Here is a 27,008-nt window from a genome sequence, read left to right as displayed (position 1 = left end):
ATGAATAAATAAATAAAATAGTTTTTTTTTAAATAAAAATAAGTAAGTAAATAAATGTGGGGCATCTGGCTCAGTCAGCAGAGTCTTTGACTCTTGATCTTAGGGTGGTGAGTTCAAGTCCCAGGTTAGGTGTAGAGATACTTTCTAAGAAATCTTTAAATATGAGTGAATGAGGGGCACCTAGGTGGCTCAGTTGGTTAAGCATGGGCCTTCACCTTTGGCTCAGGTCAAGATCCCAGGGTCCTGGGATTGAGCCATGCTTTGTGCTCCCTGCTTAGTGGGGAATTTGCTTCTCCTCAACCTCTCCCCCTTCCCTCTGCTTGTGCTCTCTCTTTCTCCCTTTCAAATAAATAAATAAAATCATTAAAGGGGAACCTGAGTGGTTCAATTAGTTAACTGTCTGCCTTCAGCTCAGGTCCTGATCCTGGGGTCCTGGGAGATCAAGCCCTGTATCAGGCTCCCTTCTCAGTGGGGAATCCACTTCTCCCTCTCCTTCTGTCCCTTTCCCCACTCCCACTCATGTTCTCTCAAATAAGCAAACAAACAAACAAACAGGGGCACCTGGGTGGCTCAGTGGTTGAGCGCCTCCCTTCGGTCCAGGGCGTGATCCTGGAGACCCAGGATCGAGTCCTACGTTGGGCTCCCTACGTGGAGCCTGCTTCTCCCTCTGCCTGTGTCTCTGCCTCTCTCTCTGTGACTCTCATGAATGGATAAATAAAGTCTTAAAAAAAAAAAGGATGAATGTTAATCTTGTTGGATGTAATAATGATATTGTGGTTATATTAACAAAATCTGTTAGTAATACTGTAGGATATACAATAACGGTCCCCCAGAGATGTCTACATCTTAATCCCTACAACCTGTGAATTTGTCACCTTACATGGCAAAAGGGAGTTAGGAGTTGTGAATAAGGATCTTGGGGCACCTGGGTGGCTCAGCGGTTGAGTGTCTGCCCTTGGCTCAGTGCGTGATCCCGAAGTCCTGGGATCGAGTCCCATATCGGGTTCCCTGCAGGGAGCCTGCTTCTCCCTCTGCTTCTGTCTCTGCCTCTCTCTGTGTCTCTCATGAATAAATAAATACAATCTTTTTTTTTTTAAGGGTGTTTACCAATTAGTCCATACTGCAAGCCTAGTAACCTGGAAAGCATGGACTACCATTCAACATTTTTTTTCTTTAAAAGTTTTACCTATTTATTTGAGAGAGCACAAGTGAGCATGAGCAGAGGGAGAGGGAGAAGCAGACTCCCTGCTGAGCAGGGAGCTGGATGCAGGCTTGATCCTAGGACCCCAGGATCATGACCTGAGCCAAAGGCACTTAATTGATTGAGCCACACAGGTGCCCTAAATCATGGAATCTTGAGAGGTTTGGAAGTAATGGGTTTTACTAATGATTTGGAGAACTGCAGAAACTTGATTGGAATCAACCACAAAAGTAGAAGGATGCAGATATGGTGGGATTGCTCATGTGTCCAAGCCTTTCTTGGCACATGACGGAAGGATTGAGGAGGGATGGCAGGATGCAGAGGAGGTGCCAGGGGAGCCATCTGCACTCCCATCTTTTGGCACAATATAAACGTAGGTATTTTCTTGTGGTAAAATGGACAAGACAGTAAGTTGGTGGGCTGAACCCACTTGCCCGTAACCTGCCAAGAGGGGAAGTCTTTCAGAACCCTCCTAACAAATTTACACAGGTGTTCCCAAGAAAACCAGTCACTGGCCACCTGCCAGATATATATATATATATATATATATATATATATATATATATATATATATATATATATCAATACGGAGAAGTTATCCCACCAATGTAAATAGGAGTCCATATTAGAAACTCTACTGATGGGATCCCTGGGTGGCGCAGCGATTTGGCGCCTGCCTTTGGCCCAGGGCGCGATCCTGAAGACCCGGAATCGAGTCCCGCGTCGGGCTCCTGGTGCATGGAGCCTGCTTCTCCCTCTGCCTATGTCTCTGCCTCTCTCTCTCTCTCTGTGTGACTGTCATAAATGGATAGAAATTAAAAAAAAAAAACTCTACTAATATAATTAACTATACTTATTCATTGAAGAAAAAAAATATAGTTGATAAAAATAGAGCCTGAAGGAGCATCCAGTAAAAAGTCAACACTTTTGTTTAAAATTTCCTTAAATAATCTCTATACCCAAAGAGCGCTCGAACTTACAACCCCAAGCTCAAAAGCTACATGCTCTACCGACTGAGCCAGCCAGGTGCCCCAATACTTGTTTTTTTTAAACTCATTTTTAATTTATTTTTAAAGATTTTAATTATTTATTTGAGAGAGAGCAAGCACAGATGGTGAGGGAGAAGGAGATGCAGGCTCCCTGCTGTGCAGGGAGTCCAACTTGAGGCTTTATCCCAGGACTCTGGGATCATGACCTGTGCTGAAGGCAGATGCTTAACTGACTGAGCCACCCAGTCACCCCTAAATTCATTTTTTAATAAACATTCTTACCAAATTAGATAGAAGAATCTCTTTAATTTTTTTTTCTTTTTTTTTTATTTTATTATTTATGATAGTCACACAGAATGAGAGAGAGAGGCAGAGACACAGGCAGAGGGAGAAGCAGGCTCCATGCACCAGGAGCCCGACGTGGGATTCGATCCTGGGTCTCCAGGATGGCGCCCTGGGCCAAAGGCAGGCGCCAAACCGCTGCGCCACCCAGGGATCCCAGAATCTCTTTAATTTAATAAAACAACAACAACTAGGGACTCCTGGGCATCTCAGTCTGTTAGGTGATCTCAAGTCAGGTCTTGATCTCAGGGTCATGAATTCAAGAAAAAACAAAACGAAGCAAATCAATACAAATGATGACAACAACAACTATTTATCAGAAACCAATAGAAAACACTACTCTTAATGGTGAAATATTAGAAATTTACATTAAAGTATTGAATTTACCACCTGGGTGGCTCAACGTTGAGCATCTGCCTTCAGCTCAGAGCTTGATCATTGTCCAGGGATTGAGTCCCACATTGGGCTCCCTGCTAGGAGCCTGCTTCTCTCTCTGCCTGTGTCTCTGCCTCTGTGTCTCTCAAGAATAAAAAATAAAATCTTTTTTAAAAATATGGAATTTAACAATAAATACCCTTTTTATTTTATTTATGTATTTATTTGACAGAGAGAGAGCAGAAGTAGGCAGAGTAGCAGGCAGGGGATCCCTGGGTGGCGCAGCAGTTTAGCGGCTGCCTTTGGCCCAAGGCGCAGATCCTGGAGACCCGGGATCGAATCCCACGTCGGGCTCCCGATGCATGGAGCCTGCTTCTCCCTCTGCCTGTGTCTCTGCCTCTCTCTCTCTCTCTCTCCCTCTCTGTGTGTGTGACTATCATAAATAAATAAAAATTAAAAAAAAAAAAGAGTAGCAGGCAGAGGGAGGGGAAGAAGTAGACTCCCTGCTGAGCAGGGAGCCGGATGTGGGACTGAACCCAGGACCTCAGGACCATGACCCAAGCCAAAGGCAGGTGATAAATGGACTGAGCCACCCAGGTTCCCCAATAAATGCCCATTTTAATCTCTCATTCAATATTTCTCTGAAACTCCATAGATATGGAGAAATGAAAAGTAAATAGGAACAATATAGTTTATAAAGGAAGAGACTAAATTTTCAGCAATACACTATGAAGAGTCAAGACAATTAACTGAAAAACTATTAGAATAGGGGCACTTGGGTTGCTAAGTTAGTTAAATGACCGACTCTTAATTTAGGCTCAGGTCACTTTTTTTGGGAGTCCAGTACCATGCTGTACATTACCTTTTTTTTTTTTTTTTTTTAAAGATTTGTTTACTTATCCCGGCTCTCCATGCTGGGAGTCCGACTCAGGACTCCATCCTGGGACTCCAGGATCACGCGTGGGCCAAAGGCAGGCGCTAAACCACTGAGCCACCCAGGGATCTCCTAGGCTCAGGTCATTATCTCAGGGTCATGAGATTGAGCCCTGCATTGGGCTCTGTGCTCAGCAGGGAGTCTGCTTGAGATTCTCTTTCCCTCTCTTTGCTCCTATGCCTTTTTCCTCTCTCTCAAATAAATCTTTTTAAAAAAAATTTCATTTATTTATCCATGAGAGACACACACAGAGAGGCAGAGACATAGGCAGAGGGAGAAGCAGGCTCCTTGCAGGGAGCCTGAAGTGGGACTCCATCCCGGGACTCTGGGACCATGCCCCCAACCAAAGACAGACGCTAAACCGATGAGCCACCCAGGTGTCCCCATGTGTATCTTTTTTTTTTTTTTTTTGCCCCATGTATCTTCATAAATACATTTGTGTTATAAAGGTAATACATATATTTTTTTAAGGTAACACATGTTTTTCAGGAGTCTGAGTCCCACTTTGGGTGTAGAATATACCTAATATATGAATACACACACACACGATATATTAAATGGAAAAGGCAATCTACAGAAGAATGTTATTGTAGCAGAAAAAGTTATTTTTATTTCTTTTGGTTCACCTTTTTATCCTTTAAAATTAATGCATAGGATCATCTGTGGCTTAGCTGGTTAAGCATCTACCTTGAGCTCAAGTCATGATCCTGAGGCCCTGGGATCGATCCCTGCATTCAGTTCCCTGTCAGCAGGGAGTCTGCTTCTCCCTCTCCTCTGCCTACCACTCCCCCTGCTTGTGCTCTCTCTTTGTGTCAAATAAATAAATAAGGGACTCCTGGGTGCCTCAGTGATTTAGCACCGCCTACAGCCCAGGGCCTGATCCTGGAGACTCAGGATCGAGTCCCACTTCAGGCTCCCTGCATGGAGCCTGCTTCTCCCTCTGCCTGTGTCTCTGCCTCTCTCTCTCTTTCTCTGTGTCTCTCATGAATAAACAAACAAAATCTGAAAAAAAAAAAAAAAAAAGGCTCAGGGCATGATCCCAGAGTCCTGGAAAAATCTTAAATAAAATAAATAGAATCTTTTTAAAAATTAAAAAATAAAAGTAATATGTAAAGATATTTATTAAAATACAAAAATAAATAAAAATAACAAACACAAAGAAAAAGCTGAAAATAAAACAATTAGAATCCCTAAAAGGTGTCTGCATGGCTCAGTCTGTTGGGGGTCTGACTCTTGGTTTCAGCTCAGGTCATGATCCTGGGGTCCTAGAATGGAGCCCCGCATGGAGCTCTGTGTGGAGTCTACTTGTCCATCTCCCTTCCACTCTGCTCATCCCCACTGCAGTCCCTCACCTGCTTTCTCTCTCAAATAAATGAATAAAATATTTTCTAAAAACCCGATTTTAATCTTCTTTTAATGCATTTTTATTGTTTTCTAAGTATAATTGTATTTTTTTAAAGATTTATTTATTTATTCAGAGAGAGAGAGAGAGAGAGAGAGAGAGAGAGAGAGAGAGAGAGAAGCAGAGGACACAGGCAGAGGGAGAAGCAGGCTCCATGCAGGTCTCCAGGATCATACCCCGGGCTGCAGGAGGCGCTAAACCGCTGCGCCACCTGGGCTGCCCGTATAATTGTATTTGTAACAATGCAGTAATAGTGACTATGTGATTTTATTTCTTTGCTTTTATACTTAATCACACGTTGTGAGAATTTTTCATGTGTATTTTTTTTTTTTTAAGATTCTATTTATTCGAGGATCCCTGGGTGGCGCAGCGGTTTGGCGCCTGCCTTTGGCGCGCGATCCTGGAGACCCAGGATCAAATCCCACATCGGGCTCCCGGTGCATGGAGCCTGCTTCTCCCTCTGCCTGTGTCTCTGCCTCTCTCTCTCTCTCTCTCTCTCTCTTTCTCTCTCTGTGACTATCATAAATAAATAAAAATAAAAATAAAAGATTCTATTTATTCATGAGCAACAGAGAGAGGGAAGCAAAGACACAGACAGAGGGAGAAGCAGGATCCCTGTGGGGAACCTGATACGGGACTCCATCCCAAGACCCAGGATCACGACCTGTGCCAAAGGCAGGCACTCAACCACTGAGCCACCCAGGTATCCCCATGTGTATCTTCATAAATACATTTGTGTTATAAAGGTAAAACATATTTTTAAAAATTTAAACAAATTCAGCGGCGCCTGGGTGGCTCAGTTGGTTAAGTGTCTGCCTTTGGCTCAGGTCATGATCCCAAAGTCCTGGGATTGAGCCCTGCATTGGGCTCCCTACTCAATGGGGAGTCTGCTTCTCCCTCTACCCCTCCCCCCACTTTCTTTTTTTTTTTAAGATTTATTTATTTATTCATGAGAGACAGACAGAGAGAGAGAGAGAGAGAGAGAGAGAGAGGTAGAGAAGACACAGGCAGAGGGAGAAGCCCCCTTCCCCCACTTACACTCATTTTTTATCTCTCACTCTCTCCTAAATGAATAAATAAAATCTTTTAAAATATATAAAAATAAAAATTTAAACAGATTTAAAATAAAATAATTTTGAAATATTTAAAATAAAATAATTAGCCTATCTTTACATATAACACAATAACTTAAAAAAACACTAAACTGCAAGCTCCCGGAGGCAATGACTCATCATATTTTTAATGTCCTATTTCCTTCTTGTAGTGCTTAGTTCACTGCCATGTATGGATATTCTACTCAAGACAAGTCAAGTAAAGTGTTGTTTCCATTATAGGAAATTTTTCAACAAAGTTGGGAGATTCATACTTAAGCGTGTGATTTAATGACCTGGTGATTGTTTTAAAGGATTTTCAATGGAGTATAAAGTACCCATTAACACAGCAGCTGTGAGAAGTGCTGTATCTTACCGTGAGAGCCACCTCTACAGCACCATGATTTCTTTTTTTAAAGTAATCTCTCCACTCAACGTGGGGCTCAAACTCATGACCCTGAGATCAGGAGTCAAGAGTCCTACCAATTGAACCAGCCAGCACCCTGTGCACCATGATTTTTTTATAAGTTTATAGCCCCAGATGCTATATCAAAAATGTTTCTGCTTTTTTATTCATGGTACTGAAAGTCCTTGCCACAGAAATCAGACAAGAAAAGGAAAAAGAAGGATGACTAGGTGGCTCAGCAGTTGAGCGCCTACCTTTGACTCAGGGCCTGATCCCAAGTTCCTAGGATCCAGTCCTGCATCGGGCTCCCTGCATAGAGCCTGCTTCTCCTCCCTCTCTATGTCTCTGCCTCTCTCTCTGTGTCTCTCATGAATAAATAAATAAAATCTTTAAAAAAAAAAAAGGAAAGGAAAAAGAAATGATAGGCATCCAAGTAGGTAAGGAGAAAGTAAAACTTCCACTATAATCTTAACAGATGTAAACTATTTATTAAATATTTGTTACCAAATATTGTTAAATACAATATTTACAGCATATCACTTTCAAATATTTTTTATTTATTTATTTGAGAGAGAAAGAGAGAGCATGAATAGAGAAGAGGCAGAGGGAGAGGGAGAAGCAGACTTCCCACTGAGCAGGGAGCACGATATGGGACTCTATCCAAGGACCCTGAGATCATGACCTGAGCCGAAGGCAGACATTTAACCGACTGAGCCACCCAGGCGCCCAGAGCAGTATGTTTTCAACATATACAAATTTCATGCCACAGTTTTGAAGGCCTGAATTATCAAGTTGGTTTGATGAATTAAACAGTTGACACTTATGAACATATTTATTGCCTTGCCATCTTTATAATAGGTTTTCAGAGTAACACTGAAACCTTTGGAGTACTTTACAAATTCTTTTTTTTTTTTTAAATTTTTTATTTATTTATTTATGATAGTCACACAAAGAGGGAGAGAGAGGCAGAGACACAGGCAGAGGGAGAAGCAGGCTCCATGCACCGGGAGCCCGACGTGGGACTCGATCCCAGGTCTCCAGGATCGCGCCCTGGGCCAAAGGCAGGCACCAAACCGCTGCGCCACCCAGGGATCCCCCCGCTGTGCCACCCAGGGATCCCCTTTACAAATTCTTTCTTTCAGTATTCAAGTGCGCTGCAGTTCTGGTATTGATACTTCTTGAAGACATTATTCATTTATATTATTTTTTTTAATTTTTATTTATTTATGACAGTCACACACACAGAGAGAGAGAGGCAGAGACAGGCAGAGGGAGAAACAGGCTCCATGCACCAGGAGCCCGATGTGGGATTCGATCCCGGGTCTCCAGGATCGCGCCCTGGGCCAAAGGCAGGCGCCAAACCACTGCGCCACCCAGGGGTCCCTATTCATTTATATTAAATTCTTTTATTACACTAGCTATAACCTTGATTGCAGAAATGTCTCTGTCATTGATCTTATCTGGGATCTTATTGAGAATTTGTTTAAATGTTCATGCCTTTTCATTTAGCTTCTGCAATTCTGGATCTGTTCATTCAGTCATATGCTCTTCTCCATCATTAGCTGCTGTTTGAAGGAGAGACTCTGTGAAGTTAAGTTCTACACTTTTTTTTTCTCTAAAATTTTCATAACGTCTTGTTTGAGTCCTGGATTTTCTTTTTAAGCCTTAATGAAAGCTGCTTTCAGTATCTGAGCTGCAGACAGGTTTACTCATTCTAGCTCATTAAACATAGGATACATTACTGCATAGAGGGGTGTAGAAACCATGGAAGTGGTCTCAGCTTCATTCTTCATCTCTTCCATTGTCATCCTCATCCAAAAGGCAGCTACAGTAGAACAAGCAGTTCTAAAATTCAGAGGAGGAGGGGGATCCCTGGGTGGTGCAGTGGTTTGGCACCTGCCAAAATGGGGCACCTGGCTGGCTCAGTTGAGGAGGGTGTGACTCTTGATCTTGGATTCATGAATTTTAAGACCGACGTTAGGTGTAAAAATTACCTGAATAAAGAAAATTTAGAAAATTCAAAATGGATTAAGGAGCTAAATGTGAGACCTAATATCATAAAAACCCTGGTTATAGAGCATAGGTGGTAATTTATCTGACATCAGCCATGGCAGCAATGTTCTAGATATGTCTCCTGAGGCAAGGGAAATAAAAGCAGAAATAAACTATTGGGACTACATCAACATGAAAAGCTTGTGCATAGCAACAAACCATCAAAATGAAAAAATAATCTACTGAATGGGAAAGATATTTGCAAATGACATGCCCAACAAAGGGTTAGTATACAAAATATATACATAATTTATACAATTCAACACCAAAACCCCAATCCAATAAAAAATGGGCAGAAGACATGAACAGATATTTCTCCAAAGAAGATAGATGGCCAACAGACACATGAAAAGATGCTCAGCATCACTCATCAGGGAAATGCAAATCAAAACTACAATTAAATATCACCTTACACCTGTGAGAATGCCTAAAATAACACAAGAAACAATTTTTGGCGAGGAGGTGGAGAAAAAGGAACCCTCTTGCATTATTGGTGGGAATGTAAACTGGTGCAGTCACTGTGAAAAACAGTATGGAACTTCCTCAAAAAGATGAAAATTAGGGATTCCTGGGTGGCTCAGCGGTTAAGTGCCTGCCTTCAGCCCAGGGCGTGATCCTGGAGACCCAGGATCAAATCCCACGTCAGGCTCACTGCATGGAGCCTGCTTCTCCCTCTGCCTGTGTCTCTGCCTCTCTCTCTCATGAATAAATAAATAAAATCTTAAAAAAAAAGATGAAAATTAGAAGTACCATGTGAGCTAGCAATTCCATTACTGGGTATTTACCCAAAGAATACCAAAAAGATACATGCACACCTATGTTTATTGGAGCATTATTTACAATAGCCATACTATAGAAGTAATCCAAGTGTCTATCAATAGATGAATGGACAAAGATGTGGTATATATACACAATGGAATATTGTTAAACCATTAAAAAGAATGAAATCTTGCCACATGCAGCAACATGGATAGATCTAGAGAATATGATGCCAAGTAAAATAACCAGTCAGAGAAAGACAAATACCATATGATCTCATTCATATGTGCAATTTAAGAAACCAACAAAGGCATGTGTGAGGTTCAGTCAGTTAAGCATCCAACTCTTGATTTCGGCTCAGGACATGATGTCAGGGTCATGAGATGGAGCCCTGCCTTGGGCTCTGCGCTGGGTAAAGAACCTGCTTAAGACTCTCTCCCTCTCCCTTTACCCCCAACCCACCAACCACATATGTGCACACTCTAACTCTTAAAAAAAAAGGAAGAAAAAGAGACAAATCACTCTTTTTTTTTTTTTTTTTTAAATACTCCACACCTAGTGTGAAGCTCAACACAGGGCTTGAACTTACAATCCTGAGATCAAAACTTGAGTTGAGATCAAGAGTTGATTGCCCACCCAGGCACCCCCAAAAGACTCTTAACTATATATACACAAACTGAGGGTTAGCAGAAGGGATGTGAGGGAGATGAGTGGAATAGGGAATGAGGATTATGCACTTATTGGGGCATCTGGGTGGCTCAGTGGTTGAGCGTCTGCCTTCAGCTCAGGTCAGGATCTTATGTGCACTTATGATAAGCACTGAATAACATATAGAATTGTTGAATCAGGGGATCCCTGGGTGGCGCAGCGGTTTGGCGCCTGCCTTTGGCCCAGGGCGCGATCCTGGAGACCCGGGATCGAGTCCCACGTTGGGCTCCCTGCGTGGAGCCTGCTTCTCCCTCTGCCTGTGTCTCTGCTTCTCTCTCTGTATCTCTCATGAATAAATATAAGCGATTTTGCAAGTTGATTTTGTGTCTTTCAACTTTACTGAGTTAGTAAGATCTAACACGTTTTGTTTTGTTGAACCTTTAGTATGTATTTTCTGCTTAAAAGGTCAAGTCTAAAAAAAAAGGTCAAGTCTAAAAAAAAAAGTTCAAGTCTACAAACAGAAGTCATTTTACTTCTTCCTTTGTAGTTCAAGTGCCTTTTAATTCTTTGTATTTCCTAATTGCTTTGGCTAACAACTTCTAGTACTACACTGAATAGCTGGGGAAAGGAGGCATTTTATCTTGTTCATGATCTTAGGGGGAAAGCTTTGGGTCTCAACATTGAGTGTGATGTTACCTGGGGTTTTTTCATATATGGCCTTTATTATGTTGAAGAAGTTCCCTTCTCTTCCTAGTTTATTATATTTACTATGAAAGGTCAATTTTTTTATATTTTATTTTTTACGATTTTACTTTTTTTTACTTTTTATTTTTTGTTCATGAGAGAGAGGCAGAGACACAAGCAGAGGGAGAAGCAGGCTCCATGCAGGGAGACTGACGTGGGGAAGTGGGGACGTGGGACCTGATCCCAGGACCCCAGGGTCCTGCCTGGCCAAAGGCAGGGCTAAACCGCTCAGCCATCTGGGCTACCCGAGATTTTACTTTTTAAAGTAATCTCCACACCTAGCATGGGGCTTTAATTTACAACCGAAGATGAAGAGTCACATGTTCTACCAACTGAGCCAACCAGGCACCCTTAAAGATTTTACTTTATTTTTTCCAAAGATTTTATTTTATTTTTTTAAGATTTTATTTATTGGGGCAGTTCGGGTGGCTGAGCGGTTAAGCGCCGCCTTCAGCCCAGGGCGTGATCCTGGAGACCTGGGATCGAGTCCCACGTCAGGCTCCCTGCGTGGAGCCTGCTTCTCCCTCTGCCTGTCTCTGCCTCTCTCTCTCTCTCTCTGTGTGTCTCATGAATAAATAAAAATCTTAAAAAAAAAGATTTTGGGATCCCTGGGTGGCGCAGCGGTTCGGCGCCTGCCTTTGGCCCAGGGCGCGATCCTGGAGACCCTGGATCGAGTCCCACATCGGGCTCCCGGTGCATGGAGCCTGCTTCTCCCTCTGCCTGTGTCTCTGCCTCTCTCTCTCTCTCTCTCTCTCTCTGTGACTATCATAAAAAAAAAAGATTATTGAAAAAAAAAAAGATTTTATTTATTTATTCACACACACACACACACACACACACACACACACACACACACACACAGGCAGAGATATAGGAAGAGGGAGGGGAAGCAGGCTCCTTGCAGGGAGCCCGATGCAGGAGTTGGGCTCCGTGCTGGGGATAGAGTCCGCTTAAGATTCTCTTTCCCTCTGCCCCTCCCCCTGCTCTCTCTCTAAAAAAAAAGAAAAAAAAATGATCTCCTTGGGGCAGCCTGGGTGGCTCAGTGGTTTAGCACTGCCCAAGGCCTGATTCTGAAGACCCTGGATCGGGTACCACGTTGGGCTCCCTGCATGGAGCCTGCCTCTCCCTCTGCCTGTGTCTCTGCCTCTCTCTCATGAATGAATGAATGAATGAAATCTTTAAAAAAAACAACAATGAAGTTTTTTTTTTTATTTTATTTATTCATTCATGAGAGAGAGAGAGAGAGAGAGAGAGAGAGAGAGAGAGAGGCAGAGACCAGGCAGAGGGAGAAGCAGGCTCCATGCAGGGAGCCTGACACGGAACTCGATCCCAGGTCCCCAGGATCACACGCGGGGCTGAAGGCAGCACTAAACTGCTGAGCCACCCCGGTTGCCCTGTTTAAGTTTTTTTTTAAATGAATTTTCCATTATTTAGGCATGATTAAGTCATTGGCCATTGGTGACTAACTCAGTCCCCAGCTTCTCCCATCCCTGGAGATCAGGAGTAGGGTGGGTAGGTTAAACAATCCTTGGGGGTGTCTGGTTAAGTATCTGACTCTTCAATTCAGCTCAGTTCATGATTTCAAGGTCATGGGATGAAGCTCTAGGTCGGTTCTGTGCTCAGTGCAAAGCCTGCCTGGGATTCTCTCTCTGCCCCTCCCCTGCTCTCGCTCTCTATCTCTCTCTAAAATAAAACAAATCAATGTATTTTTTTTAAAGATCTAATTTATTCATGAGAGACAGAGAGAGAGGCAGAGACATAGGAAAGGGAGAGGCAGGCTTCTCACAGGGAGCCCAATGAGGGACTAGATAGATTCCAGGACCCCAGGATCATGACCTGAGCGGAAGGCAGATTCTCAACCACTGAGCCACCCAGGCATCCCCTAATCCTATTTTTTGTTAATGGTACTACTAGTACTCATTATCCCAGTGACTCAGTGGGAAGGTGGGAAGTCAATTTTAATTTTGTCCCTCCTCACAAAATCTACACATCTAATCAGCCTTTTTTTTTTTTTTCCTAAAATTTATTTGGGAGAGAGCAGAGAGAGCACAAAAGTGAGCATGAGTGGGGATGAAAAGTCAGAGGGAGAGGGATAAGCAGGCTCCCTGCTAAGCAGGGAGACCAAGGCAGCAGCTTTCCCTACCAATCTTTTTTTTTTTTTTTTTTAAGATTTTATTTACTCATTCATGAGAGACACAGAGAGGCAGAGACATAGACAGAGGGAGAAGCAGATTCCTCACAGGGAGCTGATGAAGGACTGGATCCTCTGACCCTGGGTTTATGACCTGAGCTGAAGGAAGATGCTTAACCGACTGAGCCACTCTGGTGCCCCACAAACCTTTGTAAAAAAAAGATATTATTGGGCTGCCTGGGTGGCTCACCAGTTGAGCCTCTGTCTTCAGCTTGGGCGTGATCCTGGGGACCCAGGATCAAGTCCCACATTGGGCTCCCTGCAGGGAGCTTGCTTCTCCCTCTGCCTATGTCTCTGCTTTTCTCTCTCTCTCTGTCATGAATGAATAAATAAAATCTTAAAAAAAAAAAAGACTTTGTTTCTTTAGAGACAGAGATTGTGAGCACAAGCTGTGGGGGAGTGGCAAAGGGAGAGGAAGAAGCTGACTCCTCACTGAGCAGGGAGCTCCAAGTGGGGCTCGATTCCAGGACCCTGGTATCATGACCTGAGCTGAAGGCAGACATTTAACCAACTGAGCCACCCAGGCGCCCCAACTTTTTTAAAATATTACTTTTAAGTAATCCCTAAAGCAATGTGGGGTTTGAATTTACAACCTTGAGATCGATTTGCATGCTCTACCAACTGAGCCAGCCAGGTGCCCCCAGCTACAAACTCTTGTGGTTTTTCCCTGCAGTACTATTCCTATTTGTTCTTTCCTTCCTATTTTCATTGCAACAATGTGTTGCCTTTTACCTCTTTTATTGTAGCCTGATAGTTTATTTATTTTTTTAGTTTTTTTAAGATTTATTCATGAGACACAAAGAGAGAGAGAGAGAGAGAGGCAGACACAGGCAGAAGGAGAAGCAGGCTCCATGCCGGGAGCCTGATGCACGACTTGATCCTGGGACTCGAGGATCACTACCTGAGCCCCACTACCTGAGCCCAAGGCAGGCACTAAACCACTGAGCCACCCAGAGATCCCTTAGCCTGATAGTTTAATCTCTTCTTTAATCACAGCTATACCATCTATTTTGTTTAGTTTTTATTTCATAATCATAAATTTAATTTTGCAATCCAGCTAGACTTGGAGAGGAGTAAGGAAAATATGCAATCCATAGAACTGTAGTGAGAGCACAAAGATTATAGGATATTTTAAGCAGATGGGGGTACAGGGGTGCTCTCCTGAGCTATAGAAATAACAGTCTGTAGTAAAAATACAAATCAAATTTATTAGACTTGTCCATAGTCAGCAATGTTGATCCTCTTGCTGGTCCTGCCATTCCTGGGCCCATAGCTCTTCATGGCTTCCCCGAAATACATGCCCTCTTTCACCTTGCCAAAGACCACATGCTTGGCATCCAACCACTCATTCCTGGCAGTGCAGATGAAAAACTTCGTGTTGGGTCCTCCATTTGCCATGGACAGATGCCAGAATCCATATGCTTCAGGAAGAAATTCTCATCATCAAATTTCTCCCCATAGATGGAATTGCCACCACTGCAACTTATGACATGTGAAATAACTACTCTGGCACACACAACCCAAATAATCCTGTGAAAGCAGGAATCTTTTTTTTTTTTTAAAGATTTTATTTATTTATTCATGAGAGACAGAGAGAAAGAGAGAGGCAGAGACACAGGCAGAGGAAGAAGCAGGCTCCATGCAGTGAACCTGACGTAGGACTCGATCCCAGGTCTCCAGGATCACACCCTGGGCTGAAGGCAGTGGTACACGCTGAGCCACCCGGGCTGCCCAAAACAGGAATCTTTATAACCAAATCCTTTTTCCTTAGTGCTCAGGGCGAGAAAGTTTTCTGCTGTCTTTGGAATTTTGCAAATAATTCAAAGGAGAGGCGGCCCAAGGGCTGAAAGAATGTGGTGGAGTTGACCATGGCTGGGTGGCACAGGTTGTTGCAGGGCGGCAGCTCTGCAAGGACTGCTGTACAATCTTTATTAATCTTTTTAAAGTACATCTATGATGGCATCATCCTCCACGCAAAATCATAAAAACATAACTCCCCTGTGCTCACAGAATAACGTGCAAACTTCCCAGTTTACTATCCAAAGCTCTTCATAATTTGGTTTCAACCTAGTCTTTTTGTTTTTAGTTTGTTTGTTTTAGGCAGGCTACATGGCCAACGTGGGGCTTGAACTCAGGACTTTGGGATCAAGATTTGCATGCTTTACACACTAAGCCAACAAGACACTCCCAATCTACCTTTTAAAAAGGATTTTGAGAGTGGGAAGGAGAGAGAGAGAGAGAGAGAGAGAGAGAGAGAGAGAGCATGTGGAAGAGTAAGCATGTGCGAGGTAGGTGGGGGAAGGGAAAGGAGGGGACAGAGAGAGAAGCAGCCTCTCTGCTGGGCAGGGAGCCTGAAGCTGACTGGGGTCATGACCTGAGCTGTAAGCAGATGCTTAACCTACTGAGCCACCCACGGGCTCCCAATCTCCTTTTAATTCCACATCTATTGCACACCCTACCACATAGTTTATATTCGAATCTGAGCTTCAGTTTTGCAACCCATATTTATTGAGTACAAGGTGCTGGGAATCCACTAGGAAGCAAAACAGGCCAGTTCTTTCCCAGTCCTGCCTCCTCAAGGTCGATTTAATCTCAGTCCCATTCTTCCACACCCTGCACTGGACAGGAGACTTCTCTAACAACTTCCTTGTTTCTATCCATGATGGGCTTAAGGCCAAAACAACAACAAAACAAAACAAAACAAAACAAAAAAAACGCGCTAAAAAGAAGAAAAAGATGGCAAAATGTGAAGGTGAGTTGAGGTGTGAAAACTGGGAGGCCCCTTTCCCTTACTATTTATAGCAGACCCTCACTCTTTACCCGGAGTGGAAAGGATGTGAAAAAGGCCCAGCACTGGGCTTGGCTGAGAAAACAGGGGCCAGGTAGGAGAGAAGTTGGCTTTCATGAGGAAGGCCTGCCATTACAAAGACCACTACAGGTTTCTCCGCCCGCTAGGTGCAGGGGTCGGCCCTCGGTTCACGGACCTGGATCCCTCACTCACTCGCTTCAGGAGCGGTCCAGGCGGCCCCCCCCCCGCCCTCTCTCGGGGCTGCTTTCCTCCCAGGCGTCGCAGTTCCCGCCTCAGCTCTCCAACACCCGCGGAGCCCGTGGAGGAGGGACGTCTAGCTGGTTCCAGCGTCTTCGGGCTCCGAGCTCCCGGACCCGCCCCCCGCGCCAGTTGCCAGGGAGCGGTTGCCATAGAGCTGAGCAGTTGTCCGCGTGCGCAGGCGGAAGTCCCGGATTGAGGCGCCGCCATTTTTGCTGCCCGGACACCGAGCGAGAGGTTGAGAGAGTCGGAGACGCTATCCGCTTCCATCCGTCGCGCAGACCCTGCCGGAGCCGCTGCCGCTATGGATGATCGGGAGGATCTGGTGTACCAGGCGAAGCTGGCCGAGCAGGCTGAGCGATACGACGGTAAGTTGGGGGGGCAACAGGGGGCTGGAATTGTCGGACCCTCTGCCGCCGCCCACAGAGGCCGGGAACAGGAGACAAAATGGCGGCATCGCCTCCGAGCCTGGCCGGGGATGTGGATTCGAGAAGTAGGAAATGGCCTGTGGGCTCCCGGGGCGGTGGCAGGCCCCAGGCCCAGGAATTTGATCCCTTTGGTCTCCTCCGCTGCAGACACTGGCGGGCCAGGAGGCCGAGGCGAAAGGGTGGAGGAGTTGGTTGTAAAATGGCGGCTGGGGGGGAGGGCGAGTCCCCGGGCGGGGGAGGGGGAGGAGATGGCGGGTGTTATCTCCCGGCGAGCAATCCCCAGGGGAGCTTCTGGGTCATCTTGGGATGTGGAGAACAATTGGGTGGGGTGATGGGGGAAAGAAACACTCGCCACATGGGGGAGAGTAGCACCAGGAGCTGCAACGCGGACGCCTATCAGGGAAATATGGCGGGTGGGGGCGGTGGCTTTTCCCCGGAGGCCCAGTGTGGGGCGGCGGCTGTGGAGGCTCACAAAGGAGAATCCTTGCGAGCGGAGGACAGCTTTGGGTTCGTGGTGGAGGGCAGTCCTGGATGAGGGCTGAGGAAGGACCGTGAGAATCACTGCAGTTCATCTTTGAGCAGAGGCCAGCTGAGATGCTGCGATCGGATTTCCTTTCTGTAGGCCGGCACATCTTGTGTTGAGGGTATTCCAGGCTTTCAACCTCGCCTTCTGGGGAGGTCTAGAAAAATCTCACGATCCCTTTCCTCAGACTTACCCTGGAGAGCTCAAAGTTCCTGTAAGCATTTTCTTGCACCGTTAGTTAGGGGTTCTGGTGGATACAGCTTTGTACAGGAAACAAGGAGACCATGGCTTAGTCCCTCAATTGCCCAGGCCTCAGTTTACCAGTTTTTAAAAATGATGACTTTCCTGTTTACACTAGACGCGCCGCTGTGACAAATGGAAAGACCTGTTGGAAAATAAAGTTATTTCAAATAACGTTTAGTAACTGTGTTTTGGTTGACTCCCGGGGCTTGGAATGGGTGTTTATACTTCATTGGGAATCTTAACCTATCCCAAGCAATCGCCCGAGGCTTGGGTTTTTGGATTTTGAACGTAAGGCTTCCCAGCAGATCCTATTTTCTTTTTTCTATTTTAAATAAATGGCTTTGTGTACAGATTTGAACAGTTCTTTGTTCATTGGTTCTTTGCCCCTAAAGGTTCTTTAGTCCTTTTTTCAGAACTTGATCGAAATGTCCATTGTGTCCGTTTAGTCAGTCTCAGGCTGCTGCTTTTTAAAATTGCCCCCCCACTCCCTCCATTTTGGGTCTAGTTCCTTGAATTACCCCCATATCCGTTAGGTTGTAGTATTATAAAAACACAAATTCTTATATGTGGCTTCTGTGGTTTTAATGCTGTCTGGGGTGAGACAAGGTTGGAATCAAGTGCCATTGATCTTCAGATTTTTTTTTGTAATTACTGTGAAGCCACTTTTTCAAAACGTTATGTAGGGCCCTTGCTTTCCTTGAATGCCAGATTGGTCATGTGAATAGCCTCAGGGGTAGTCCCAGTACATCCTCATACCTTAGGATTCAGGAATTTGAAAATCAGGAAAAAAGCCCAAGAACTCAAAATGAGGAAAAGTGTAGTGCACTAAATTTCGTTTTGTAAATCCTTAAATGTCTGCAGTATTGAAGGAGATTCTTGTTGGGAGGGGGAGGGAAAAAAGATGGGGAAGTACAGCTCAAGGTCAGATTTGTCCTTAATTCAATGTTTAAAAGTGAAACAGTGTAGGTGTGCTGGTAGTGGAAGTTTTTTTTTCTTCCCCCTTATGCACCAAATGGGTTCCTCTTGTAATGCATTGGTGTCCTTGGGAGAAAACTTGAAATTCTATTTGAATGCTTTTTGGTCTGTAAGGATTTAGGCTTTGGCTAAACTTTCTGGGATAACGAAAAGGACGTGGAGGAAGGTTTTTTTGTGTCTTTCTTAAAATTTGTTTTAAAAACTTAATTTAGAAGCCCCTGGTTGTAGCTTCCAAATAAGTGCCAGTTTAGTGATCATATTTTGTAGTTGGGTGCTGCGGAATTTTAATGAAAGTCCTTTTTTGGTTATTCAGCATAGCACTGTATAGAGAGAGCCACATCATTAAGTTATTTAAATGTTGTGTCTCCTTCAGGATATAAAGGGGGAAGAAAATAGGATCTACCAGGTAGGTGGGACTTACTGGAAAGGAAGAAAAGGAAGGCAGTCATCAGGAATCAGCTTCTACCTGTGTCCATTCCTTTATTGGGCGCAATAATTAACTTTTGTTTGTGGTGACAAAAATTCCCCATAGTTTTAGTCACCGAACAGTATGTGGTTGGGGAGTGGAAGAAAGGAAAAGTGAGTCTGAATGATTTGGGTTTAGATGCTTTGATGTAAGGACTGACTTTTCTTGTTCCCGCAGTATCTTTTATTTTGCATACTCTGTTGAACTTAATACTTCTGTGTAGCATTATTTAATTATATTTTGGGGAGTTGGAATCAATTTATATGGATTACTTAATCGTACTAGAGGAAGAGCTAAGTTGTGTTCAGGAAAAAGACACTTGTGGGTTGCAGATAGGAAATAGGAAGTTTGGAGCTAGGACTCTTCACCTTGAACATCCTTTGAAGATTGAATGTAGCCTCTCATCACTTATGAAGTCTGTAGTCTAAGAAGTAGTTTTATTTATTTATTTATTCATTCATTCATCCATTCATCCTTATTTATTTATTTATTTATTTATTTATTTATTTATTTATGATAGTCACAGAGAGAGAGAGAGGCAGAGACACAGGCAGAGGGAGAAGCAGGCTCCATGCACCTGGAGCCCGATGTGGGATTCGATCCCGGGTCTCCAGGATCGCGCCCTGGGCCAAAGGCAGGCGCCAAACCGCTGCGCCACCCAGTGATCCCTAAGAAGTAGTTTTTATAACATTCGTAGCCATATGAAGCAAATCTATCACCTTTTAGTATTCCTGAACCAAATTTACATTCCCATAAAGAGAAGTAGTCACATTTTTCAGTGTAGAGGGGGCAGCATAAAGTACATTTGGGTTTGTGGGGTAGTTGCTGGTTTTGTCCTTTCATTACCTTTTCCCTGTGATGATTGACTCTGGGGGTAAGGGTAAAGTTTTGATGGTCACTTTTGCTTCATTCTGTATGTGAGTGCCTCAATACTAGAAATGCATCTATTCTGAGTCACTTACTTGAGAGCTGTCCTTTTAAAACACCAGAGCCTCATCTCTAGCTTATTTTGGTAGTCGGTGAAGGGTGGGGACATATTTTGAAATAACTCTTTAATACACGTTAGGAAAAAATGGGTAAATAGTAATTTTTTAAAAAGATGTATTTGTTTTAGAGAGTGGGGAAGAGGGGGTGCCCTCGTGGCTTAGTCAGTTGTCTGCCTTTGGCTAGTTAGGGTCATGATCCTGGGGTTCTGGGATTGAGCCCCATGTTAGACTCCCTGCTCAGTGGGGAACCTGTTTCTTCCTCTGCTCTCTCTCTCATGCTCTCTGTCTCAAATAAGTGAATAAAATATTAAAAAAAAATAGAGGGTGTGGTAGAGGCAGGAGAGAGAATCCTAAGCAGACTCCTTGCCCATTTTGGAGCACTGGGAGCCTGGAGTAGGGCTTGATTTCAGGACCCTGAGATCATAACCTGAGCTGAACCCAAGAGTCCTGCTTAACCGAGTGAGCCGAGCCACCCAGGCAGCCCAGCAAATTAACTTTATTTTATTTTATTATTTTTAAGATTTTATTTATTTAGGGATCCCTGGGTGGCGCAGCGGTTTGGCGCCTGCCTTTGGCCCAGGGCGTGATCTTGGAGACCTGGGATCGAATCCCACATCGGGCTCCTGGTGCATGGAGCCTGCTTCTCCCTCTGCCTGTGTCTCTGCCTCTCTCTCTCTCTGTGACTATCATAAATAAATAAATAAAAACTTAAAAAAAAAGATTTTATTTATTTATTCATGACAGATGCACAGAGAGGCAGAGACACAAGCAGAGGGAGAAGCAGGCCCCATGTGGGACTCCATCCCGGGACTCCAGGATCACGCCCTGGGCTGAAGGCAGGCGCTAAACCGCTGAGCCATCCCCGCAAATTAATTTTAATTTTTTAAAGATTTTATTTATTCATGAGAGACACACAGTCAGAGACATAGGCATAGGAAGAAACAGGCTCCTTGTGGGGAGCTTGATGCAGGATGCGGGACTCGATACCGGATCATGACTGGAGCCAAAGGCAGATGCTCAACCACTGAGCCACCCAGGCGTCTCTAAGTAATAAGTTTTTTTTTTTTTTAAGATTTTATTTATTTATTCATGAGAGATACACACAAACACAGAGAGAGAGAGAGACGGAGAGCGAGCAGGAGAGAAAGGTAGAGACATAGGCAGAGGGAGGAGCAGGCTCCATGCAGGGAGCCCAACATGGGACTCGATCCCAGGACTCCAGGATCATACCCTGAGCCAAAGGCAGATGCTCAACCACTGAGCCACCCAGGCGTCCCTCTAAGTAATGAGTTTAGTTTGTTTGTTTGTTTATTTATTTATGATAGAGAGAGAGAGAGGCAGGCAGAGACACAGGCAGAGGGAGAAGCAGGCTCCATGCACCGAGAGCCCGACGTGGGATTCGATCCCGGGTCTCCAGGATCACGCCCTGGGCCAAAGGCAGGCGCCAAACCGCTGCGCCACCCAGGGATCCCTAAGTAATGAGTTTAAAACAGGTTGCTATCCTTTGACTGTAGGCCAGTAATAATTTTTATTATTGCTACTTCAGTTAATGGAGTTAACTTTATTGGATATACTTTTTTCTGTATCAGATAATGCAATAGGTCACTTTTAGTCTTCATATTTAAAGCAGATGCTGTTGTGTGTAGAGGTCTTTTTAGTGCTTCAAAAAGAAAGGTTTTTTTGTTTGTTAAGTAAATTACACTACACATGAGGCTTGAACTCACCACCGACTCCAAGATGAAGAGTCACATGCTCCACCAACTGAGCCAGCCAGGCACCTCTGCTTCATACTTTTATCCAGTATTGTGCATAGTGGGCAAACTTTCACGTTATTTTGTTGGTTTCCCAAACTATGGAATATAATGAAATCATTGTAATTTGAGATGATGGGAGTACATTCTTATTACTGTGGACATTCCTAGGCATTCTTTGTACCTTTTTTTATTAAAGATTTTATTTATTTATTTGAGAGGGAGTGCTCATACACCTAGGTGGGGGAGGGGAAGCGGACTCCCTACTGAGTAGGGAGCCTGATGTCAGGCTCCATCTTAGGACCCCGCAATCATGACCCCCCCCAGTGGAAGTCAGACGATGCTTTACAGACTGAGCACCCAGGCACCCCCTTTTCAGTTTCATATGAAAAGGTCTCCAATTTGAATTCTACTTTGAGGTAGAACATATAATCTGAGCAAAATTTGGACTAAGTACAAGAAAACACGTTGAAAGTTTATACAAACAGGGATCCCTGGGTGGCGCAGAGGTTTGGCGCCTGCCTTTGGCCCAGGGCGCGATCCTGGAGACTCGGGATCGAATCCCACGTCGGGCTCCCAGTGCATGGAGCCTGCTTCTCTCTGCTTCTCTCTCTCTCTCTCTCTCTCTCTCTCTCTCTCTCTCTCTTTCTCTCTCTCTCTCTGTGTGTGTTACTATCATAAATAAAAACATTTAAAAAAAAAAAAAAGAAAGTTTATACAAACAAGCAGGCTTTTGATAATTAGCTAATAGCTTAGTCAAGGGAACATGAAATATTTAAAAATATTTCTTTTTTTTTTTTAAATTTTTTTTTTTTTTATTTATGATAGTCACAGAGAGAGAGAGGCAGAGACACAGGCAGAGGGAGAAGCAGGCTCCATGCACCTGGAGCCCGATGTGGGATTCGATCCCGGGTCTCCAGGATCGCGCCCTGAGCCAAAGGCAGGCGCCAAACCGCTGCGCCACCCAGGGATCCCTTAAAAATATTTCTTGACTTTCATCTGTTATACTAAGTGAATTTTCAGTCTAGTAACTTAATGTACCTAATTTTACAGATGAGTTGGCAATACTTTAAGAAGTTGATCTGAAAGCATAATTTTATTTTATTTTTTTTAAAATATTTTTTTTTAAAGATTTTTTTTATTTATTCATGAGAGACGCACAGAGAGGCAGAGACACAGGCAGAGGGAGAAGCAGGCTCCATGCAGGGAGCTTGACGTGGGACTCGATCCCGGGTCTCCAGGATCATATCCCAGGCTGAAGGTGGCGCTAAACCACTGAGCCACCCGGGCTGCCCTGAAAGCATAATTTTATTTATTTATTTATTTTTTAAATTTGTGATAGTCACACAGAGAGAGGCAGAGAGAGAAGCAGGCTCCATGCACCGGAAGCCCGACGTGGGATTCGATCCCGGGTCTCCAGGATCGCACCCTGGGCCGAAGGCAGGCGCCAAACCGCTGCGCCACCCAGGGATCCCCCTGAAAGCATAATTTTAAAAGAAGAAGCCTGTAAGGCTGAATTTGCTTTTTTTTTTTTAATTTTATATTTAAGCATATGTATCTTAAAGTAATGACAGGAGCAGCGTAATGGTTAAATTTTTAAACTGTTTAATCCCACACTTATATAGAACTTCACGTTTCACAAGCTTTTTTTTTTTTTACTTCATGCATCAGTGAACTAGATGATGTTATTTCTTTTTTAGGGTTCAGGAAAGTGAATTTGAGATTTACTGTTTTTTTTTTCCTCTATCATATGACTGGTTGGCTAGTAAATGGCAAAGCCAGAACTTGTCTGCTGACCTTTAGACCAGTACTCTTATTTCTCCTAAGCCACTGACAAAAATCCTATGTGTAACTAAGTAAGGTGGTACCTTGGGGGGAGTGTGTGTGCTTATTTCTTTAGCAGTTACTTCAAATAATATGTCTGTGCTTATGACCTGTATCCATCATAAACATTAGAATATCTTCATGCTTTTATGAAGAAACATTGTGGTTTCAAAAAAAAAAAAAATCCCATCTTGAGGCACCTGGCTAGCTCAGTGGGAAGAGCATGTGACTCTTGATCTTGGGATCATGAGTTTGAACCCCACATTGGGTGTAGAGATTACTACAAACAAAAAATCCCATCTGAAGACACAGTGAATGAAATTAGAATGAGGGATTTTAGGTAGTCGCAAAATGTGTTTGCTTGTATATGGTTTCCTTGGCTTGTCATGATGTCTGAGCTATGGCTAATGGCCTGCATTTCTGTAAGTTGCTTATAACACATCTTTCCTCCACCCCCACTTTTGTCTTGATGGATGTAGCCTTTTAGTTAATGATGCAGTATAACATTTTTAGGAGGGAGAAAGGTTGGCAATTAATTTGCAAATGTTTCAAATACCAGCTTAGATAGCTGTCAATCCATTAAGAGGTAATGAGGGACAGCAACAAAAAATTATGTGTGTTTCTGAAATGATCAGTTAACACTTTGATAACAGTTAAATACTGATGTACCTTAGTTGGCAAATTGGTTTGCCAATGTAATTCTGTGGTTTGAGCTCATTAACTATAAATATTCTTTTTAGGCTACATGATAATAGATGGGTCATAATAACTCATGATAATTAAAGGGTCATCATAATTTATCATTCAAATCAGGATGCCTTGAAACAAAGGGGTACCAATTCATAGTGCTGGGACAGTAAACATAAAATAGGATTGTTCTGAGCTGCCAACTTGCCTTATGGTTATCATACTTAGACCATTTGTTCTACTCATTTAGATTCATATAAAAGTTTCTATGGTTTTCATTTTTGTTATTTTTTAGATTTTATTCATTCATGAGAGATACACAGAGAGAGGCAGAGACATAGGCAGAGGGAGAAGGAGGCTCCTCACAGGGAGCCCCTGTGGAACTGGATCCTGGGACCTTAGGATCATGCTCTGAGCCGAAGGCAGGTGCTCAACTGCTGAGCCATCCAGGCATCCCAAAAGTTCCTAAGCTTTGTCCATCCCCTCTACCACAGAGGTATCTTAGATTTAAGTCCCCTTCTTTCTGAAATGAAGTTAACATTTGACAGAATATAAGAGAAATCAAAAGCAGAGTGGAAGATTTCCTTCTTCCCTCTCCCCCAGTTGGGAACTGGAAAAGTCAAGGATATGAATAGTTGCTGAAAATAGAGCTTGCTGGCATACCAACTAGTCAACCTGACTGATAGTATGGTGTCAGAGCCAAACCAAGTATGTTGGTTTTATGTATGTCTACCTTGAGCTAGATCAGTGTTTAAAAATACTTAGGTATTAGTGGCAGTGTCTATCCTTAAACTCAGAACTTTTCTCCCAAATACATTTTTATAGTCCATCCATACATGACTATTCTGTTTAGAACACTGAATTTTGTTTGATTTAGAAAACATGGTTATGATCCTGGTTTATCTTGTTTGAAATTTAATCTTGATTTTATTGCCATTCTTCCAGTGATCTAGCACGATGGCTGGGCAGATCTGTCATGGGTAGGCTTGATTTGTGATCAGGTCAAGATTTTATCCAGCTAAAGCAGTATGAAATATGTTTAACTTTTTTCTTTGTATGTAAAATTTGAAGGAGACACTTTGTACTAAGGGTTATGACTATTTCATACTTTGACAGATGCAGTATAGTGCAAAGGCTTCGGAATCATCTGGATTCCTTGTCTAATAGAATGGCATTTAATGATACTTATCTTGTCTGCTTATTTACAGGGTTATGAAATTACAGGCTATAGTAAAGGGCAGAGAATAATATTTGTCAGGTAGTATTATTTATTGTGAAAAATTCCTGTTTTCCAGTGTGAAAGATGACGTAAATGTTTTTGCTGCTGATAAACTATGTCATACTAAATATGACCTATCTTTGGGATGCCTGGGTGGCTCAGTGGTCGAGATCTGCCTTCAGCCCAGGGCATGATCCTAGAGTCCTGGGTCCAGTCCCACATCGGGCTCCCTGCTTGGAGCCTGCTTCTCCTTCTGCCTATGTCTCTGCCTCTCTCTCTGTGTCTCTCATGAATAAATAAGTAAAATATTTTTAAAAAATTAATTTTCAAAATCCTTAATTGTAACTTAAATCTGAAAATTTGCATATCCTGAAAGTGAAGGTGGCTGAATAATTCCCAAGCAGTATAATCTATAATTTGGCCATGTTCAGCTGGTGTGTAGTTCTTTTGTTTGTGTGTGTGTGTGTGTGTGTGTGTGTGTGTAGTTCTTTTGATAGTAATTTCAGGTTAATATCAGGAGAATATTCCTGTCTCCCTGGCAAATAAAACTTGTATATGGATTTGGAATGAAAGGTTCCATAGAATAATAAAAATAAAGTAATTTAGGGATCCCTGGGTGGCGCAGCGGTTTAGCGCCTGCCTTTGGCCCAGGGCGCGATCCTGGAGACCCGGGATCGAATCCCACGTCGGGCTCCCGGTGCATGGAGCCTGCTTCTCCCTCTGCCTGTGTCTCTGCCTCTCTCTCTCTATGTGACTATCATAAATAAAAAAAAATAAATAAATAAAGTAATTTAGAGTTAAAATATTTTTGTTAAAGTAGTCTCAGATTACTGATTAGGAACATAATGATACTACATATAACGAATTTTGTGAAATGTGATTTTAAAAGCTTAGTGTAAGCCTTGGGCAGTGAATGGATTCTGATTAATAGAAAGCTACCAATTAGTACGACAGTCCTTAGTGGTTAGTCATTTGAGGTTCTTGTAGGACCTTGGAATGATTATTGTGAACACCTTTTTGTTGTAGAAATGTGCTACTTAAGAATTTGTGATTGATTTTTTTTTGTGTGTGTGTGTGTGTGTGTGTGTGTGATTGATTTTTTAAAAGATTTTATTAACTAGAATGAGCAGGGAGGGGAAGGGCCAGAGGGACAAGCAGATCCCCCACCCCTTAGGCAAGGAGCCCAATGAAGGGCTTGATCCCAGGACCCAGAGATGACCTAAACTGAAGTCAGACACTCAACTGACTGAGCCACCCAGGGGCCCCTTAGTTGATTTTTTTTTTTTATCGTAATAGGTTGGATTGTAAATTGAGTAATAAAACTTTTATAAAAGTATTACCATGAAAATTTCAAAACATTGTGGACTCTTTTTTTCTTTTTTTTTCTTTTTTCTTTTGGACTCTTTTTTTTCATTGTGCACTCTTTACTAGAAAATATCACTTGATGGTTAAAATCCTGTTTATAGATTTTTTTTTTTTTATTTATGATAGTCACACACAGAGAGAGAGAGAGAGAGAGAGAGAGAGGCAGAGAGAGAGAGGCAGAGACATAGGCAGAGGGAGAAGCAGGCTCCATGCACCGGGAGCCCGACATGGGATTTGATCCTGGGTCTCCAGGATCACGCCCTGGGCCAAAGGCAGGCGCCAAACTGCTGCGCCACCCAGGGATCCCCGTTTATAGATTTTCCAAAAGGAATTCATTAATGAAGTCTTTTTCTGTGCAGTA

The 27,008-nt window shown here is 43.3% G+C and overlaps 1 protein-coding gene and 2 pseudogenes across 2 annotated transcripts in view; 1 reads left to right on the top strand and 2 right to left on the bottom strand.

Annotated features, from left to right (window-relative positions):
- Positions 1-7,498: 7,498 nt before the first annotated feature.
- On the bottom strand, positions 7,499-8,554 carry LOC129516496 (programmed cell death protein 10-like; annotated as a pseudogene).
- A 5,789-nt stretch (positions 8,555-14,343) lies between these two features.
- On the bottom strand, positions 14,344-15,004 carry LOC129516135 (peptidyl-prolyl cis-trans isomerase A-like; annotated as a pseudogene).
- A 1,365-nt stretch (positions 15,005-16,369) lies between these two features.
- The window catches only part of YWHAE (tyrosine 3-monooxygenase/tryptophan 5-monooxygenase activation protein epsilon), a 57,880-nt gene continuing 47,241 nt past the window's right edge, over positions 16,370-27,008 (top strand). The window contains exon 1 of one of the 2 annotated variants that reach the window (XM_055324363.1): positions 16,370-16,548. In XM_055324363.1, the coding sequence (XP_055180338.1) occupies positions 16,485-16,548 (64 nt within the window). In that variant the 5' untranslated portion in view covers positions 16,370-16,484. The remainder of the gene's footprint in view (positions 16,549-27,008) is intronic. The other variant, XM_055324357.1, reaches the window with a different exon arrangement.

This window comes from Nyctereutes procyonoides, unplaced genomic scaffold (assembly GCF_905146905.1).
Source record: "Nyctereutes procyonoides isolate TBG_1078 unplaced genomic scaffold, NYPRO_anot_genome, whole genome shotgun sequence".
In the NCBI taxonomy this organism is placed as follows: Eukaryota; Metazoa; Chordata; class Mammalia; order Carnivora; family Canidae; genus Nyctereutes; species Nyctereutes procyonoides.
This window is presented reverse-complemented; position numbering and strand designations above follow the sequence as displayed.